Below are 17,628 nucleotides of genomic sequence, written 5' to 3'. Positions count from 1 at the left end.
GAGGGCGAGGGAGGTGGGTGGAAAACCTTGGAGAAAGTTGAAGAAGCATGTCAACAAGATGCGAGGGGTCTGAGAACCAGCTGCTGCAGAGGTATAAATAAGGAGGATTGAAAAAAGACAGTAATTAACAGGGCGTAAATTTGTGCCATCGGCTACATAGATCCTGTTTTCCTACTCTTGGCTTCCAGAGGTGCCGTCAGTTGCTGTGGAGCCACTTATATGGCAGGGGCCAGTCAGGAAAGCTTTAGAACCCTGAGAAAAGACGGGCTGGCCCAGAGCCAGTATGGTGGAGCATAACCGAGAAGTTCATGGAGAAACAAATGACCGGATGTGGTGGTTCTCGAATTTTCGGGTCTTAGAAACCCTTTATACTCTTACAGGAACCCCAAAGAGTTTTTGTTTATATCAATTAGACATATCTACATTTACCATATTCAAAATTAAAACTGAGTTTTTAGGGCTTCCCTGGTGGCGCAGTGGTTGAGAGTCCGCCTGCCGATGCAGGGGACACGGGTTCGTGCCCCGGTCTGGGAAGATCCCACATGCCGCAGAGCGGCTAGGCCCGTGAGCCATGGCTGCTGAGCCTGCGCATCCGGAGCCTGTGCTCTGCAAGGGGAGAGGCCACAACAGTGAGAGGCCCGCCTACCGCAAAAAAAAAAAAAAAAAAAAATAACAGTATGGGGACTCCCCTGGTGGTGCAATGGTTAGGAATCCACCTGCCAGTGCAGGGGACACGGGTTCGAGCCCTGGTCCGGGAAGATCCCACATGCCGCGGAGCAACGAAGCCCGTGCGCCACAACTACTGAGCCTGTGCTCTGGAGCCTGCGAGCCACAACTACTGAGGTCCGCGCGCCTAGAGCCCGTGCTCCGCAACAAGAGAAGCCACCACAATGAGAAGCCTGCGCACCGCAACAAAGAGTAGCCCCCGCTCGCCGCAACTAGAGAAAGCCCACGCGCAGCAACGAAGACCCAACGCAGCCAAAAATAATAAATAAATAAATTTATTTTAAAAAAACAGTGATAAACCCCTTACATATTAAATAAATATCATAGTTTTGTGTTTGAAAAATAACTATTTTTCAAAACAAAAGAATTTTAGAGCGGTGGCATTGTTTTACATTTTTTGCAGGTATCATTAATGTCTGGCTTAATGGCGGACAGCTGGATTCTCTTATCAGCTTCTGCATTAAATCTGTTGCAATTTCATATCATGTAGCCTCTAAAAAACACAGCTAGAGGACCTGGAACCACTCTTTGAGAACTACTTATCTAATATATATTCTAAACTGTGGGAGACTTTATACAAGTTCCTAAGTCAGGACGCCTGGGTTCTAGTCCTATCTCCTAATAAACTAATTCATTTTCTTGAAGAATCCACCTGGTCTCTGGATTCTCCTGATCTCCACTCTGCCCTCAGGGCCTAGCACAGCACTTAGAACTGAAATGAACAAATGTTCAGGGTCTCCCAGCTGGCAAGAGGTAGAGTACACCCTAGGCTAACATGGTAACCTGTATATGCTACAGAATTTTTAGTAGCCTCATTTTCACCAGTGCTGAAAGAAATTCAACTTACCCAGGATCCCAGGGGTAATTCTCAGTCACAGCTACCATTTAACACAGGGTAATGGTTAAGAGCATGAACTTTAGCGTCAGATGCCTTGGGTTCAAATCCTGCCTCTGGTGCTTATTACCTGTGTGATCCTGAGCTAGTCAGTTCATTTCTCTATTATGTCATCTGTAGAACGGAGGTAATAACACTTCACTGAATCGCTGTGAGAATTCAATGAGATAATCCATGTTAAGTACTAAAAACAGCACCAGGTACACGGTCAGCATCACTTACATGTTTGCTGCTGTTAATTCAAGGCTCACTGTGGCCCTGGGTCATTCTGACTCTAAAACTTGCTCTGAAAGAAAAACTTAATTGTACAAGTAATATGTTCTATTATTTTAAAAATTCAAAGGCATCTCCATACACTGACCTGTTACTGTCTCCTCTGACTCTCAGCTTACTTGGGAACTTTCTTCTTGGTCGGTAGGCAGCTTTGGAAGGCAGAGTGACCCTGGGGTTTTCCCTCCCACTCCTGGCCCAGATGGGCAAAGGCTCCTTCGAGTACACCTGGGTGCTGAACAAGCTGAAGGCGGAGCAGGGGCATGGCACACCACTGACATCTCCCTGTGGAAGTTCGAGACCAAGACACACTACATCACCAACATCAATGTCCTGGGTCACAGGGACTTCATCAAGAACACGATCATGGGTATCTCACAGGTACCACCAGGGGGGGCTATCTGCTCTGCCATGGGGGCCCTACTATGGGGATGGGCAGTGGTTGTTCTAGGACAGGTCTGAGTTGGACCTTCCTCTCTGTCCCAAAGGCCAGGCGGACTGCGCTGTGCTGACCGTGGCAAGTGGTGTAGGCGAGTCTGAGTCTGGCGTCGTCAAGAACAGGCAGACCCGTGATTATGCACAGCTGGCCTATACACTGGGCGTGAAGCAGCTCATGGTGGCGGTCAACAAGATGGACATCACAGAGCCTCCTTACTGTAGGACGTGCTTTGAGGAAATCAGCAAGGAGGTAAAGTCCTCTCTCAAGAAGATCGGTTACAACACTAAGGCTGTTGTCTTTTTGCCCATCTGAGGCGGGCTTGGGGACAACATGACAGAACCCAGCACAAAGGTGAGGGCGGATGGGGGCAGGGCCAATTACATGAGACTTTCCAAGTCAAATCTTTGGGCTTTTCCTAGAATATAATACCTAGGATTTAGAGTGTGCTTCTAGGCCAGTCACTGTGAGTGATCTCCATCCCCATGGGATACATGATTTGATTCCCATTTTACAGAGGAACAAACAGAGGTAACCCAAGACTACGTGACTAGTAAGCATAGAGCTTCACTGTCCAATATGGTAGCCACTGATTATATGTGGCTATTTAAATGATTAAATCAAATAAACGCAGTTCCTTAGTTGCATTAGCTACACTTCAAGTACCCAGCAACCATGTGTGGTTACCATATTGGACAGTGCAGTTATGAAATATTTCTGTCACTGCAGAAAGTTCTGTTGGGTAGTGCTAGCAGAGTCTAGAATTCTAGCCCATGCTCACTGTGTCTAAGCTATCCTACCTCTCAGGACGGGTTAGGCAGTTATGGGGGCATTATAACTGTCTAAGATATAGTCACTGTTCCTGTGGATCCCAGAATCTAGTAGGGTTTAACATTCCTAGATGAGTGTCACCCTACTAAGGAAGTCTAGCTCTAGCATCAGACCTGGGTTCAAGCCCCATTTCCATCCCTTGCCCACAGTAAAGGGACGAGTGAGGTATTAATGCTCTGGGACTTAGGACTCACTTCATGGGGTTGTAGGAATTACCTGGGAGACTCCACATGGGCATCTGTTCACACAAACAGTTGGCGCTCAAGCGCTAACTGCTACTACTTATTGCATTTGCCTAAAGCCTACCTTTTCTATAACTGACTTGAGGATTCTTAAGCTTTTGCTCCCCATGTACATAGCTCTCTTTTTCTGACTATAAAAGTAATCTCTAACTTTTTAGAAGGAGCATTTCATGCAGATATGAAGCACAAACTGCAATCCTATGGCTTAACAGATAACCTAGTTTTCATGTAGTTCTTTCTCGATGTTCACAGCTGGACTCAAACTAAACATAATATTCTATAACACTTCTAATTTTTAAAATTTCCTTGCCATTGAAACATGTTCAGGGACTTCCCTGGTGGTCCAGTGGTTAAGACTCCACGCTCCCAATGAGGGGGCCCAGGTTTGATCCCTGGTCAGGGAACTAGATCCCACATGCTGCAGCTAAGAGCCCCCTTGCTGCAACCAAAAGATTCTGTATGACAGCTAAAGATCCCACATGCCGCAACTAAAACAGAGCCCGCATGCCGCAACTAAAGATGCCGCATGTCACAATGGAGATCCCGCGTGCTGCAACTAACCCAGCACAACTAACTAACTAACTAACTAAATATTTTTGTATTTTGTTTTGTATTGAATCTCAAAATACAGTATTTTGTTTAGGCATATCCATTATTAAATGAAAATGGTGATTAATGATAGAAGAAATTACTATGTGACAGATACCAGACTAAGCACTTTACACATACAGAACCCCATGAAGAAGGCATTTTATTCCCATGTGAAATAAGAAAACTGGAACACAGTTAAGGAATAGCCCAAGGGCACAAGCTTCTAAGAATACTGTTTCTAATTTTATTTAAAATTGCCATAAGCATTTTGGTAAATAAATCTTTGCACGTGTCCTCAATAACTTAATTACTATAATCCCTAATGAAACAAAGGGTAGGCATTATTTTGGAGTCTTCTGACATATCCTGCCCAATTGCCCTTGAGAAAGATTAGAACTGCCATTGGCAATGTGTTCCTTTGGACGGTATTTGAACTTCTGCACACAGGGCACTGTGCTTGGTGCTGAGGGTACCACAGTGAATAAGAAGCAGCTCTGCTCACAGCACTCACAGTCGTGTGTGTGTGTGTGTGTGTGTGTGTGTGTGTGTGTTGGGAGTGGGGAATAATATCGTGTATGATGACAAGTGCTGAGAAAAACCTAAAAGGTAAAGGGACAAGGTAAGAGTGCGTTAGTGGTAAAGGGGGACTCATCTAAAATGACAAATCTGAAGTGTTTTTTTTTTGCGGTATGCGGGCCTCTCACTGTTGTGGCCTCTCCCGTTGCTGAGCACAGGCTCCGGACGCGCAGGCTCAGCGGCCATGGCTTACGGGCCCAGCCTCTCCGCGGCATGTGGGATCTTCCCGGACCGGGGCACAAACCCGTGTCCCCTGCATCAGCAGGCGGACTCTCAACCACTGCGCCACCAGGGAAGCCCAAATCTGAAGCTTTTGATGCCTGTTTCCCCACACCGACTTTTTTGTTTGTTTTTTTTTGTTTTTTGTTTTTGGCTGCGTTGGGTCTTAGTTGCCGCACGCGGGCTTTTCTCTAGTTGTGGCGAGTGGGGGTTACTCTTCGTTGTGGTGCGCGGGCTTCTCATTGCGGTGGCTTCTCTTGTTGCAGAGCACAGGCTCTAGGCGCGTGGACTTCAGTAGTTGCAGCACGCGGGCTCTAGGCATGAGAGCTTCAGTAGTTGTGGCACGTGGGCTCAGTAGTTGTGGCTTGCAGGCTCCAGAGTGCAGGCTCAGCAGTTCTGTCGCACGGGCTTAGTTGCTCCTCAGCACGTGGGATCTTCCTGGACCAGGGCTCAAACCCGTGTCCGCTGTATTGGCAGGCGGATTCTTAACCACTGTGCCACCAAAGAAGTCCCACCCACACCCTGAGTTTTGTTACACATTTCAGCTAGTAAGATAAGGGAGTTTCATGCTCATGTCCTTTTGAGCATTTATTAGGCACCTACCATGTTCTAGATGCCAAAAGAACAAAGCATGCAGCCAGTGGACTAGATGGTAGACTTGGAGTTTAGACTCAGCTCTCAAATACCTGTGACATTGAACTCCTCGGTTTCCCCAGCTTTAAGATGGAGATGATGCCAACCTCAAAGGCTATGCAGGCCTGTGAGTTGACACAGAGCTAAGTGAGTTGCCAAGTTCATCAAATTAATTGAAGAGCTCATCCTCGTTGAGGAGGCTGGTGTTTGATAAGGAGTTGGCCTCATTATCAGCTCCTGGTTTAGCCATCTGCCAGTCATTGGTCCTTTGGCAACCTACTTCTGACCCTCAATTATCCCCTCTGGAAAAAGAAGGAATACTTTTATTTTTTTTACAAGTTTGAATTATTTATACAAAATTGCTTATTAATTTTTTTCAAAGCCTCCTACCTCTCCCCTCTCCCCCATCCTCTATAAGAGTTGAATGTTAATAGAAATGGTAGGGCTTCCCTGGTGGCGCAGTGGTTGAGAGTCCGCCTGCCGATGCAGGGGACACGGGTTCGTGCCCCGGTCCGGGAAGATCCCACATGCCGCGGAGCGGCTGGGCCCGTGAGCCATGGCCATTGAGCCTGCGCGTCCGGAGCCTGTGCTCCGCAACGGGAGAGACCACAACAGTGAGAGGCCCACGTACCGCAAAAAAAAAAAAAAAAAAAAAAAAAAAAAGAAATGGTAGCCTTCTTCCTTGGGCCACTAATTTTTGAGTCCATGAGGCGAGATGTGTTCTGTGTGGCTTCTGTACTGCATAGCTTTGCTTCTCTTCCATGGAAGAAGGCTTCCTTGACCGGAGCCTCCTTCCCCATCCACCAAAACCTTCCCTGACGCCCCTTCCCCACCCTGTCACCCATGGCAGTGGTTGCCTCTTCCCCTTCTGAGAGTCTCACTAAGAACTGAGAGGTCACAGAGCTTGCTGTGAGTGCCCTCAGGGCCAGGGCACCTACCCCTCTCTACAGTGCTGTGCTAGGGGCCGGTGTTTCCTCTGATATAGGTGGGACACTGAAGTTTCGAAGCCTAGACGTTTGCTCGAGGACCTACGGCTGAAAGGAGGAACTTCGTCAGGATTCCAATTGTCTGCCTGACCTATAAGGTCCAAGAGCTGACCAGCTCTTGGTCAGCCCACCTGGCCCTTAATATCAACCACCTTGATCCTTTCTGTATGTCCCCTGTCCTGGACTTCCAGTTAACTGATACATCTTTGAAGGCAAAGATGATGTCTCTGATGAGCTTTGGGTAGGGTTTTTAGAGGAGTAAAGACAATATCTGCTTAAAAGGCCTGCATACAATGCACTGTCATACTGAAAATCATCTTCCCGGAGGGTCTTTTACTCAATAATGTGCCCTTGCTTATAAGTCTGCTTCCTTGGTCTTCGCATGCTGCAGCATTCTTTAGGATACTTCGGTTGGGGAGCATCTTAGTCTTTAGAAGGTATGAGCATTAGAGTGTTTGAGTCTTGTTTTCATTCTTATTACTAATGTTTACTTAACTTTGCTGAACATTAACAAGTCCTTTCTCTTCTCTGGACCTCAGTTTCCCCAACTGTATAATGAGCAGATGGAATGAGATGTAAGGGCTATTCAGATTCTAGGAATCTCTGCTTCCTAAAACGTATGGGCTCAACTCAGGGGCAATGCCTGCGAGATTTGGAGTAATTGCCACCATTTAGTGGGCACATAGTACGTATCAAGTATTGTGCTTGGTGGACTGAGTGTGGTCTTTTGTGTCTTTACACTGGTCTGCCAGTAGGCAGTGATATGTCCATTTCACAGATGAGGAAGCCCAGGCTCAGAATGCTTAAAGAAATTCCTTGAGGTCCCATGTTAAGTGCGAGCTGGTACCTGGGACAGGCTTTCTCAGGGCTGAGTAAGGTGCACATTTGGTTGCTTTTCCAGATGCCCTGGTTCCGAAGCTGGAAAATTATCAGGAAGGAAGGGAATGTGGTAGACACGATGCTACTAGAAGCGCTGGACTCCATCAGGCCGCCTGCCTGCCTGCCCTACAGACAAGCCCCTGCGGCTGTCCCTGCAGGATGTCTACAAGACTGGGGGTGAGCACATGCTGGGTGGGGGTACTTGAGGTTGAGGGCCCACTAGGGTCTGGTTTCTCTGTCCCTCCAGGTATTGGCACCGTGCCTGTGGGCCAAGTAGAAACTGGCATCCTCAAGCCGGGCATGGTGGTGATCTTTGTCCCCTGCAACATCACCACTGAGGTCAAGTCTGTGGAGGTGCACGGCAAGGCCCTGGCTGAGTCCCTGCCTGGTGACAACATGGGCTTCAATGTGAAGAACGTGTCCTTGAAGGACATCAGTCAGGGCAATGTGGCAGGGGACAGCAAGAATGACCCGCCCTTAGAGATGGGAGCTTCCTCTCCCAGGTGAGAAAGCACACTTATGGGTGTCCTCCTGAAGTGGCCATACCATCCTGAGAACAGGATGGGTCACTGGGTCATTCAGAAAGTGGTCACTGAGCACAGGCTCCATGCTGGGCTCTTGTCAGCAGTGTAGGTACAGTCAGTCTGGGTTAGTACCCTGACTCTGCAGTGTATTTGTTGTTTGCCCTTGAACAAGATGATGCATTTTGGTGACCTGGTTAATTTCCAAAGTACAAACTTGATGCCTTAAAGCAGTAGTTCTCAAACCAAATGCATTAGAAATCACTGGGGAAGTGTTTCAAAAATTCAGATTCCTAGGGCTTCCCTGGTGGCGCAGTGGTTGAGAGTCCACCTGCCGATGTAGGGGACGCGGGTTCGTGCCCTGGTCCGGGAAGATCCCACATGCCGCGGAGCGGCTGGGCCCGTGAGCCGTAGCTGCTGAGCCTGCGCGTCCGGAGCCTGTGCTCCGCAACGGGAGAGGCCACAACAGTGAGAGGCCCGCGTACCGCAAAAAAAAAAAAATTCCTAGAACTCTCCCTAGTGGTTCTGATTCAGTAGGTTTGTGTGGAAACTGGGAATCTGTATGCTTGGACCTCTCAGGTGTTTCCTTGACCCAGAGTCAGAATATGAAGCCCTTTCTTTTTTTTTTTCAATTTGGCCATGCCACGTGCCATGTGGAATCTTAGCTCCCTCTACAAACCCACGCCCCCTGCAGTGGAAGCGCAAGTCTTAACCACTGGACTGCCAGGGAAGTCCCATGAAACCCTTTCTTAATGCAATGTCTAGCACATTCTTCTTTTTTTTTAAATTAATCAATTAATTTAGTTTTGGCTGCGTCGGGTCTTTGTTGCTGCCCACGGGCTTTCTCTAGTTGCGGCGAGTGGGGTTACTCTTCATTGCGGTGCGCGGGCTTCTCATTGCAGTGGCTTCTCTTGTTGCGGAGCACGGGCTCTAGGCGCTTGGGCTCAGTAGTTGTCACATGCGGCCTTAGCTGCTCTGAGGCATGTGGGATCTTCCCGGACCATGGATCCCCTGCATCGGCAGGCGGATTCTTAACCACTGCGCTACCAAGGAAGTCCCTAGCACATTCTTCTTTGTGCATGTGGAGGCTAGGACTACCTTGCAGTGATCTTGGGATTATTAAATGAGGTGATGTATAAAACAGCTGACCTGGGGCCACCTAACAAGTTAAGTAGCTATTTTATAGTCCATTTTTCTAAAAGGTGGGGGGAAGTAGTACACATAATAATATCTATCATTCATAGACATCATTTATACCCAGCTCTGCCACTTCCTTGCTATGAAATTTTGGGTTACACAGCCTCCTTGCTGTGAAAATTAAACTGAAATGAATGACATTTGCTTTGCACGGAACTTGGTATACCCTATAAACATTCAAATATTCATTATAATTTAAAATGTGTCCAAGGCAGCTGACCCCTTAGCTGGTCAGAGCCACCTCCTTTGAAGGATGCTTGGCTAATACCCTCCTCATCCCCCATTCCCCCCCACTATCCCCCAGTTCCAGGTGATCATCCTCAACCATCCCGGCAGCATTGCAGCTGGCTACTCACCAGTTCTGGACTGCCACAGCGCCCATCACCTGCAAGTTTGCAGAGCTGAGAGAGAAGCTTGACCGGCACTCAGGCAAGAAGCTGGAAGGCAACCCTAATGCCCTGAAGTCTGGGGAGGCAGGCATCACCCAGATGATTCTGAGCAATCCCATGTGCATGGAGAGCGTCCCTGAGTACCCACCCCTTGGTAAGGCCCAACAGCAACTGGCTACCGGGGCTGTTCCCTCCTCCTCCCAGCTCCAGGGAGCCAGTTGGCCAATGTGTCATACCTGAGCTAGGAAGCAGAACCTGGTCAGAGGATCTGAGTGCCAGGTTAGAAGGGCCCAGAAAGGGAAAGCAGCTTGCCTAGTGTCACAACAGGAAGGCAGGGGCCACTTTAGAGCCTTGCTAACTCAAAGTGTGGTCCGTGCACCAGCAGCATGGGAAACCCCTGGGAGTTGGTTAGAAATGCAGAATCTCAGGCTCCATCCAGACCAGCTGAATTCAAATCTTCATTTTAACAAGATCTCCAGGTAACTGAGGTGCACATCAGAGTCTGAGAAGCACTGACCTAGAGAAGGTGAACAGCAAAGAGATTAGTAAGGTCTTTTTTTCCTTCCACTACTCTCTGGTGCAGTGGTTTTCAAACCTAGTGGATTACCAGAACTAGTGATGGAGCCTATTAAACCCAAAGGCTCAGATTCACCAATCTCTTAGACTCCCCAGTTATCTTAGGCATGACTGGGCTTGAAGCACAAGAACTTTCTGAACTCAATACACAGGGAATGGCACTTCCTACTCTGTGCTAGGCTCTGTGCTAAATGTTAGGCTGTCAGGGTCACCAAAGCCATGGAGAAAAAAGCAGCTACTTGAGGCAGAGTCACCAAGGCGACCATAAAAGCTGCCAAAAAGTGAGTGGTGACGGCTACTCAGGCCCCTCCAGGCCAGGGGCAGCCCAGGCAGAGCCACACCCAGGGAAAGAGTGGCTCAAGGAGAAGACTTGGACTTGCTCTTCTCTTACCTGGGCTGTCCTAAACCTGCCCCTGCTAACTGGGTTTTCTTTTTGCTGATGAGTTTCAGGCATGGGGATAAAGCACAACAAGTCATTTTGCCTCTGCTTCTACTGACCTGGATGTCTCAAGCCAGGAGGAAGCAGAGGGGTGCTGGGTCTCATTCTGTCCCTCTGCCTTCCTCCTGGGGGCCTGACTGGTGCAAGAACCAGAGAGCTGGGGTCACAGGGAGGAAGAGGTGTAAAGGGGGAAGCCGGGGGACAGCTTTTGGCCCTGGCTTAGTTCATCAGTTCCTAGAACAGGACTGGACTCTGGTGTTAGACCCCCTGACTTAAATAGTGTCTATAAACATTACTGAACCTCTGTGTGCCTTGTGTGCCCATCTGTAAAATGGGAAAACAATAGTATTTTCCTCCACAGGGATGTTGAAGTTTGAGTGAGTTGGTACCTACTGGGCACGGCATATCAGTATCAATTAGCTATTCCTCATTACCACCTGTGGGTACTGCTGTCAAGCGACTCGGCTGGAGAAAAATTGTAGTGGGAGGGAATGAGATGGGAGTTCTTGAGGATAAGCTTTTATGTATCTTCCTAGGTACATGTTTCCCTGAAATTATTTTTGCTACTTTGATGATTTCAGAGTTACAGAGAAGTTGCAAGAAGTCCCACATATCCTTCCTCCAGATTCTCCAAATCTTAAATTTACCACATTTGCTTTATCCTTTTCCCTTTAAATATACATTTTTTTCTGAACCATTTGATAATAAAGTGCAGATATGCTGCCCCTTTCCTCCAAATACTGAATGTGTATTTCTTTTTTCTTTTTTTAATGGCAAGTAGTTTGAAAGTTTACTGAGGTTTTTTAAATTATTATTATTTATTTGGTTGCACCAGGTCTTAGTCGTGGCTCACCAGCTCCTTAGTTGAGGCAGGCAGGCTCCTTAGTTGTGGCATGCGAACTCTTAGGTGCGGCATGCTTGTGGGATCTAGTTCCCTGACCAGGGATCCAACCTGGGCCCCCTGCATTGGGAGCATGGAGTCTTATCCACTGTGCCACCAGGGAAGTCCCTGAATGTATATATATATATATATATATATATATATATATATATATATATTTTTTTTTTTTTTTTTTTTTTTTTTTGCGGTACGCGGGCCTCTCACTGCTGTGGCCTCTCCCGTTGCGGAGCACAGGTTCCGGACACACAGGCTCAGCGGCCATGGCTCACGGGCCCAGCCGCTCCGCGGCATGTGGGATCTTCCCGGACCGGGGCACGAACCGGTGTCCCCTGCATCGGCAGGCGGACTCTCAACCACTGCGCCACCAGGGAAGCCCTGATTAAACCTAAGGACATTCTCTTATGTAACCAAGCTCACATAATCAGGTCAACATTAAATTACCATGCATACATTTCTGAAGTCTACAGATTTTGCCAGTGGGTCCAGTAATGCACTTTATAGGAACAGAAAATGCAGGATCATGTGCTACATCCAGCTGTCACATCTCTGGAGATTTGGAGCAGTCCCTCCCTTGGCTCTGCCCATCCTACGGGTCTGCCTGAGGTCCCTGCTCTGGACTAGTGCTGGGTGCTTGGTACAGAAGGCTCAGAGGATGGGCCTTTTCTCTTTGCTTTCCTCCATCAGCCCAGCTTCCCAGAAGTGTCCTTTCATCCCTAAGGATGATACAAGGAGAACCTGGGGGCTTCTACCTCCCCCACGGGGATGAGAGAAGGAATTATGGCTGTAGAAGAAAGCCCCTTCACTCCTTTTCCACCAAAGCCCTATATGCTCTCCTTTCTCCATTTGTTTCTGTCAAAGAAACCCTCTGACTCACAGCCAGCTTCTGTCTGGGGTGTGGATCTTGGCACAGCACCCCCTTGGGTCCTGCTGATGAGGATTTAGTGCAAACCAGGGAGGCCTGTTACTGTCTGAGGTTGGAGTACTTGTCTGTCAGACTAATCTGTAAGCCATCTTTATGCCTGCAGGATGACCCTCTCTTGATTATGTACCATGTCTAACACTTTTTGGGGAGAGGGGGGTTGCTTGAATATAGTGGGTTTACATTAATAAGAATAACCCACTATATTATTATTATTTTTTTTTTTTTTTTTTTTTTTTTGCGGTATGCGGGCCTCTCACTGCTGTGGCCTCTCCCGTTGCGGAGCACAGGCTCCGGACTCGCAGGCCCAGCGGCCATGGCTCATGGGTCCAGCCGCTCCGCGGCATGTGGGATCTTCCCGGACCAGGGCACGAACCCGTGTCCCCTGCATCGGCAGGCGGACTCTCAACCACTGTGCCACCAGGGAAGCCCCCCCACTATATTATTATTGTTATTATTATTATTACCTCATTTAATTTTCACAACAACCTCAAGTGATATAAGTACCCATTTTAAAGCTGAGGGAAACTGAGGCTGAAGGAGATATAATTAGTAACCTGCCCAAAATCTCATAGCTACTGAGCTAGCCAAGACAGGAGCACATCTGCCTGTCTTCACAGCTCAGGACTCTTAAGCCAGCACTCTGTTCTAACTACTGTTTAAATATTTAAATGCCATTTGTTTACACTGTTACAGAGTAAAACTGTTACTTCATAAATTGCATAACTGACTTAGTGTATTCTGGCAGTCTCAACACGCAAGAACCACCCGTACCTGAGGCTATGGGCGGGAACAGCGTCCCTGGGGACCGGAAATTCAAGGAAATGCCAGTTCAGGGAGCTTTAAAAACCGGCTTTTGGATAAGCCCACGCCCCAGGGGTCAGCTAGCGTCACCTGCAGTTGACATCTGTGTCCACGAGGGGGAAGCCGACTCTACGCGGCTTCAGACGTGCCTCTCTTCCTCTCCCTCATCTCGCTGGTTAGCCTGGGAAAAGAGTCCGCCTCCTGGCCCATAAGGCCCTGGCCCAGAAGTCTCACTTTCTCTTCCTGTTTCCCGTCATGGCGGTGAGTAGCCGAGGCCTGGGGTTGCTTCCCTTCATCCGCTTCCATCCACGGCCGGCGGAGCCTACGGGGGTTACCTCTCCCTCCGCCCGAGGAGAACGGAGCCCGCAATGCCGGCCGTGCCGAAACTGGCAGAGCCATACGACTCGAGGGCGCGGAGCTGGACCCTGTCACCTTCCTTCCATCCTCCCAGGAGCAGGCTCGGGGCAGCCGCGGGAGGCCAAGAAGCACGGCCCGCAGGCTGCAGCGAGGGCCAGTGGAGCGATCGGAGGGGTGTCTGGGACGCGGGGCTCGGACCTGTTGCTGGGCCCCTGGACTTGAAACTTTCCCGATGCTGGGGAGCCTCAGCCGGTTCCTCCTCGGGGCAGAGGCCAGGGTTCGGCCGCAGCCACTGTACGGCTTCCGAATGGGGTGGGGGATGCTGCCCAGCCACGTGCTGTTTTCTCACCCCTCACCGGCCGTGTAACGCGGCGCCCTCCGTCACCTTACAGTTTGAGCCCCTTGGGGTTCACCCGCATTGTCTGTAACTTTTCCACTCGGTACCTGTCCTGTTTCTGTTCACCCGTTCCGTGCGTGGGGGAAGGAAAAAACAAGACCCCGAGATGTCTTCCTCGGTGCTTCCCACACAAACATGGTGATAATTCTTGAACCTTTAGAGCTTTCGGGACTACTTGGGATGAGCGGAAATGCGCTATGTATACATATTAGGCTGGCAGCTCTGGCGGGGTTGTGTGTGTGTGTGTGTTGACGGCTGCGCTTCCCTGTTGCAGCAGGATCAAGGGGAGAAGGAGAACCCCATGCGGGAACTTCGCATCCGCAAGCTCTGCCTCAACATCTGCGTGGGGGAGAGTGGAGACAGGCTGACCCGGGCAGCCAAGGTACTGGAGCAGCTCACAGGCCAGACCCCTGTGTTCTCCAAAGGTGAGTCGTGGCCGGCAGGGAGAGGGCTGGCGGCTGGGGATGTCGGGATGTCTTACCTCGCCTGCTGTCAAGCCTCTTTTGTACCCATTTTGAAGGTGATATCTCTTTAAAGCATTGCCTTCCTGAGCTTCCCAAGAAGTATTTCCCTTCCAACATAGGAGTGGTATTGCAATACCAGAATTTGTATGAGCCGAGATTAAGCGAAAACTAGCCCAAGTAGAGATTTTTGCAAGTAACGAGAGTATGAGGTAGCGTGGCCAAGTTGGGAATGCAGAAAACGGTATTTGGCTTGATGAGCAGTTAGGGTTACATAGGCTACAACTAGAACAGGGCTGTGTCCCTCGACTAACCTGTTTCACATCCCGGCTCCATCACTTGCTAGTCTGTGACTTCGACTTCTCTGGGCCTCAGCTTATTTGCATACAGGGGATGGTATTACTTGCATTACAAGATCGCGGGGGAGAATAGGTTATATGAGACGCCTGCTGCATACCAAGCACAGTGTAGGCATTACTGTTGTTACATTTTTTGTTTTTAGAGTTTCACTGCTTTGGGGTAATGGAATATGGCAAGTCCTTGGAGTCACAACCTGCCTCTTACTACCAACTGATCTTGTGCAAGTTAACCTTTCACGGCTTCTGTGAAATGGGGATACATTAAGGTTTTAGCAAATATTAGCTATTATTAATAAACATTATTAGTAGAATTCATGGTCATTTTCCTTTGGCTTATACTGGTTATGAACTTGCCCTTCCTGAGACTTTGACATTATGGCTCTGAGGTCTTAATTGCTCAAGTATGGCTGAGTGACTTGGAAGTTGGAAAATCTGTTTCTGTGTTACAAGTGAATCTGATTAACTGATACAAGTTGACACTGATCAGAACACCACCACTTTAGAATGTGGATGGATACTTAATGTTGCTTTGGAGTCACAGAGATGATTTTCTGGGGAAGAGGGGAGTGCAGTGGGAGTATGATAACAGCTGACTCCTTGTTACCCCTGCCTGCAGCTAGATACACCGTCAGATCCTTTGGCATCAGAAGAAATGAAAAAATTGCTGTCCATTGCACAGTCCGTGGGGCCAAGGCAGAAGAAATCCTGGAGAAAGGTCTGAAGGTGAGGCTGACCCCTCCGTGGGATAATTCTGAAGAGCACCAGTTAGCACATAGCTACAGTGGTAGTAGTTACACTTAATGTTCTGCCTTCTGACTTTTTTGAACTTCTAAAGGGTTTTTCCCTTCCCTTTGAAAGTTAGTAGTTACATGAAATCCATAGCTGTGATGTGGTGGAGTGGGAAAATCAGATTTTGTTGCTGGCCAAATTACATTGAATTGTGTTTTGGGGGTCCTGAGTGTTGCAGGCTGAGCTAGTTATTGCGGGGTAGAGTCGACAGGGAGTGATGGCTGTGTTTTTTTCCCTCAGGTGCGAGAGTATGAGTTAAGAAAAAATAACTTCTCAGACACTGGAAACTTTGGCTTTGGGATCCAAGAACACATCGATCTGGGGATCAAATATGACCCAAGCATTGGTATCTACGGCCTGGACTTCTATGTGGTATGAATACTTAATCTTTTCTACTCCTGGTCTGTGAGAGTGGAATCTTTTCCTCCTTTATTTTGTATGTGCTATCTTGATGGTGACATGTTGGGTTGGGGCTCTGAGTGTTGTCTGTCTTCTCTCCCTTGGGAAGATACACCTCATATGTGGCAGGTGTGGGGATATAGCACTGTGAACTAGATGGACAAGATCCGTGACGTTGACGGTCTAGGATCTAGCAAGCACTGATGTTGCTCAAAGGTGGGCGAAGGCAACAGTTCCATCCAGCCACTGAATTGAAGATTTGAGAGATGGTATTGGGGTTGCATTTGGCGTTTGGGTTGGCTGCACTGAGGCTGCTCTTTCCCTGCTTCTTCCCTTAGACTCTGGGAATGGGGTGATTTCCATCCAGAGGACATGGAAGCAGGTTTGACGATGGGGCTGTTTGCTCAGGATGGGGATTTTAATGTAGACGTGACCATTTGTGTCACTGTAATGTTTTGGTCCAACCATTAAAGTAAATAAATGGCAAAACCCTGAAGTCCTGACTGGTATGAACCTGAAGGATGGCAGCACTCTCCTTACTAGATTTGAATATCCAGACAAATGGTAGTGAGAGTTGGGTGCTCACGGGGGATGACAAACCTTTAAGAAGCACTTTGGAGCTGAAGCAGAGGAGGGAAATAGTTATTTCTTTGTGCTTCTTGAAATTTTAAGATTTCTACAATGCACATGTTGAAATAAAATTTATTTGCTATTTTTTAAAATAAAAGTGCTTTGGGGTATGGGGGCAGTGGTGAATCCTTAGCTACCATTGGAAGTTAGGTAGGGGAGCAAGGAGGAGCTGCAAGTCCAGCCTCCAGAGCAGACCTATAGTGTATAGGAAGGTGATGTGTCATCTAGGGTGCAGGTTCCATCAGACACTGAGATCATGGGTCTCTTGGGCCACCAGGTAACTCTTGAAGGTCAGTCACTCCAATGTGTGAGTCTTGTCCATCTGCTCTTGACTCTGAGCTGGCTAGGTGACTGTTGGTTATTCCTGGGACAGGTGCTGGGTAGGCCAGGTTTCAGCATCGCAGACAAGAAGCGCAGGACAGGCTGCATTGGGGCCAAACACAGAATCAGCAAAGAGGAGGCCATGCGCTGGTTCCAGCAGAAGGTAAAGCTTGATCTGTCTGTCTCAGGTGAAGTGGTGGAATGTGGTGTTGGTGAATGGAGTTGGGATATGGGGATGCAAAGTCTAGCACCCTTTCGTGGGTAGCTCTTTTAAAGGTGGGGCATTTGGGCAACCTGGAAAATGGGCTTCCAGGGTTGGTGGTTTAAAAGAACACCCAGAACCAGGCTTTCTCCCCAGCCCCGTGAATGCAGATAGCTGGAAGGGGAGGAATATGGCTTTAATAGGAGCCCCTTTTCTCAGGGTATAGTGCAGTTGAGCATAGTGTAGCAATTGTTAAAGATGGCCAGCTTCCTGTTTAGGGATATGGGATTCAAAGCCGAAGTTCACGTACCTGATTTGAATTCTTGAACGTTAGCCATTGCTGCAATCTTTACTGTTAACCGCCTGTTCTGAAAAAATAAAATCTGTTCTCTTTCAGTATGATGGGATCATCCTTCCTGGCAAATAAATTCCCGTTTCTATCCAAAAGGCTAATAAAAAGTTTTCAGTGAAATGTACAATTACTGTTGTGTGTTCTGTGAAAGGAGCCTGGCCATATTCAAGTCCTTGGACCTCAAGCCACTTAAAGCTTCGATGGGAATAGCTGGTAACAACCCTGTCTGTCATCCCCTGATTGGATGCCAGTGTTTCCTGGCAGATCCAAACCTGGAGCTTCGCAGCACTGTCTGTGCGCACCACACCCTTGTTGACAGGCTGTGGTGCAG

General features: G+C 48.4%; 1 protein-coding gene and 1 pseudogene across 2 annotated transcripts in view; both read left to right on the top strand.

Annotated features, from left to right (window-relative positions):
• LOC308605504 (elongation factor 1-alpha, somatic form-like) overlaps positions 1 to 12,337 on the top strand; it is a 44,621-nt pseudogene extending 32,284 nt beyond the window's left edge. Inside the window, exons 3-8 of the transcript in view lie at positions 2,094 to 2,272; positions 2,385 to 2,681; positions 7,307 to 7,461; positions 7,532 to 7,787; positions 9,313 to 9,545; positions 12,333 to 12,337. The product of the transcript in view is annotated as an elongation factor 1-alpha, somatic form-like (transcript). The remainder of the gene's footprint in view (positions 1 to 2,093; positions 2,273 to 2,384; positions 2,682 to 7,306; positions 7,462 to 7,531; positions 7,788 to 9,312; positions 9,546 to 12,332) is intronic.
• Positions 12,338 to 13,189: 852 nt separating this feature from the next.
• RPL11 (ribosomal protein L11) lies at positions 13,190 to 17,424 on the top strand. The gene is made up of 6 exons (XM_081225637.1): positions 13,190 to 13,291; positions 14,059 to 14,209; positions 15,221 to 15,327; positions 15,634 to 15,765; positions 16,796 to 16,906; positions 17,343 to 17,424. Exons 1-6 carry the CDS (start codon positions 13,286 to 13,288, stop codon positions 17,370 to 17,372), a joined length of 537 nt encoding a protein of 178 aa, XP_081081763.1. The 5' UTR covers positions 13,190 to 13,285; the 3' UTR covers positions 17,373 to 17,424.
• Positions 17,425 to 17,628: the final 204 nt, after the last annotated feature.

The sequence above is a fragment of the Mesoplodon bidens genome, assembly GCF_964165515.1.
Source record: "Mesoplodon bidens genome assembly, chromosome: 2".
Lineage (NCBI taxonomy): Eukaryota > Metazoa > Chordata > Mammalia > Artiodactyla > Ziphiidae > Mesoplodon > Mesoplodon bidens.
The sequence above is the reverse complement of the archived record's forward strand: the minus strand, read 5'-3'. Positions and strand labels throughout refer to the sequence as shown.

Excerpts from the sequence above, each read along its gene's own strand:
- RPL11 (XM_081225637.1), top strand. Across the intron at positions 15,766-16,795 it reads ACGGCCTGGACTTCTATGTG|GTGCTGGGTAGGCCAGGTTT; the intron begins GTATGAATACTT and ends TTCCTGGGACAG. Across the intron at positions 16,907-17,342 it reads TGCGCTGGTTCCAGCAGAAG|TATGATGGGATCATCCTTCC; the intron begins GTAAAGCTTGAT and ends GTTCTCTTTCAG.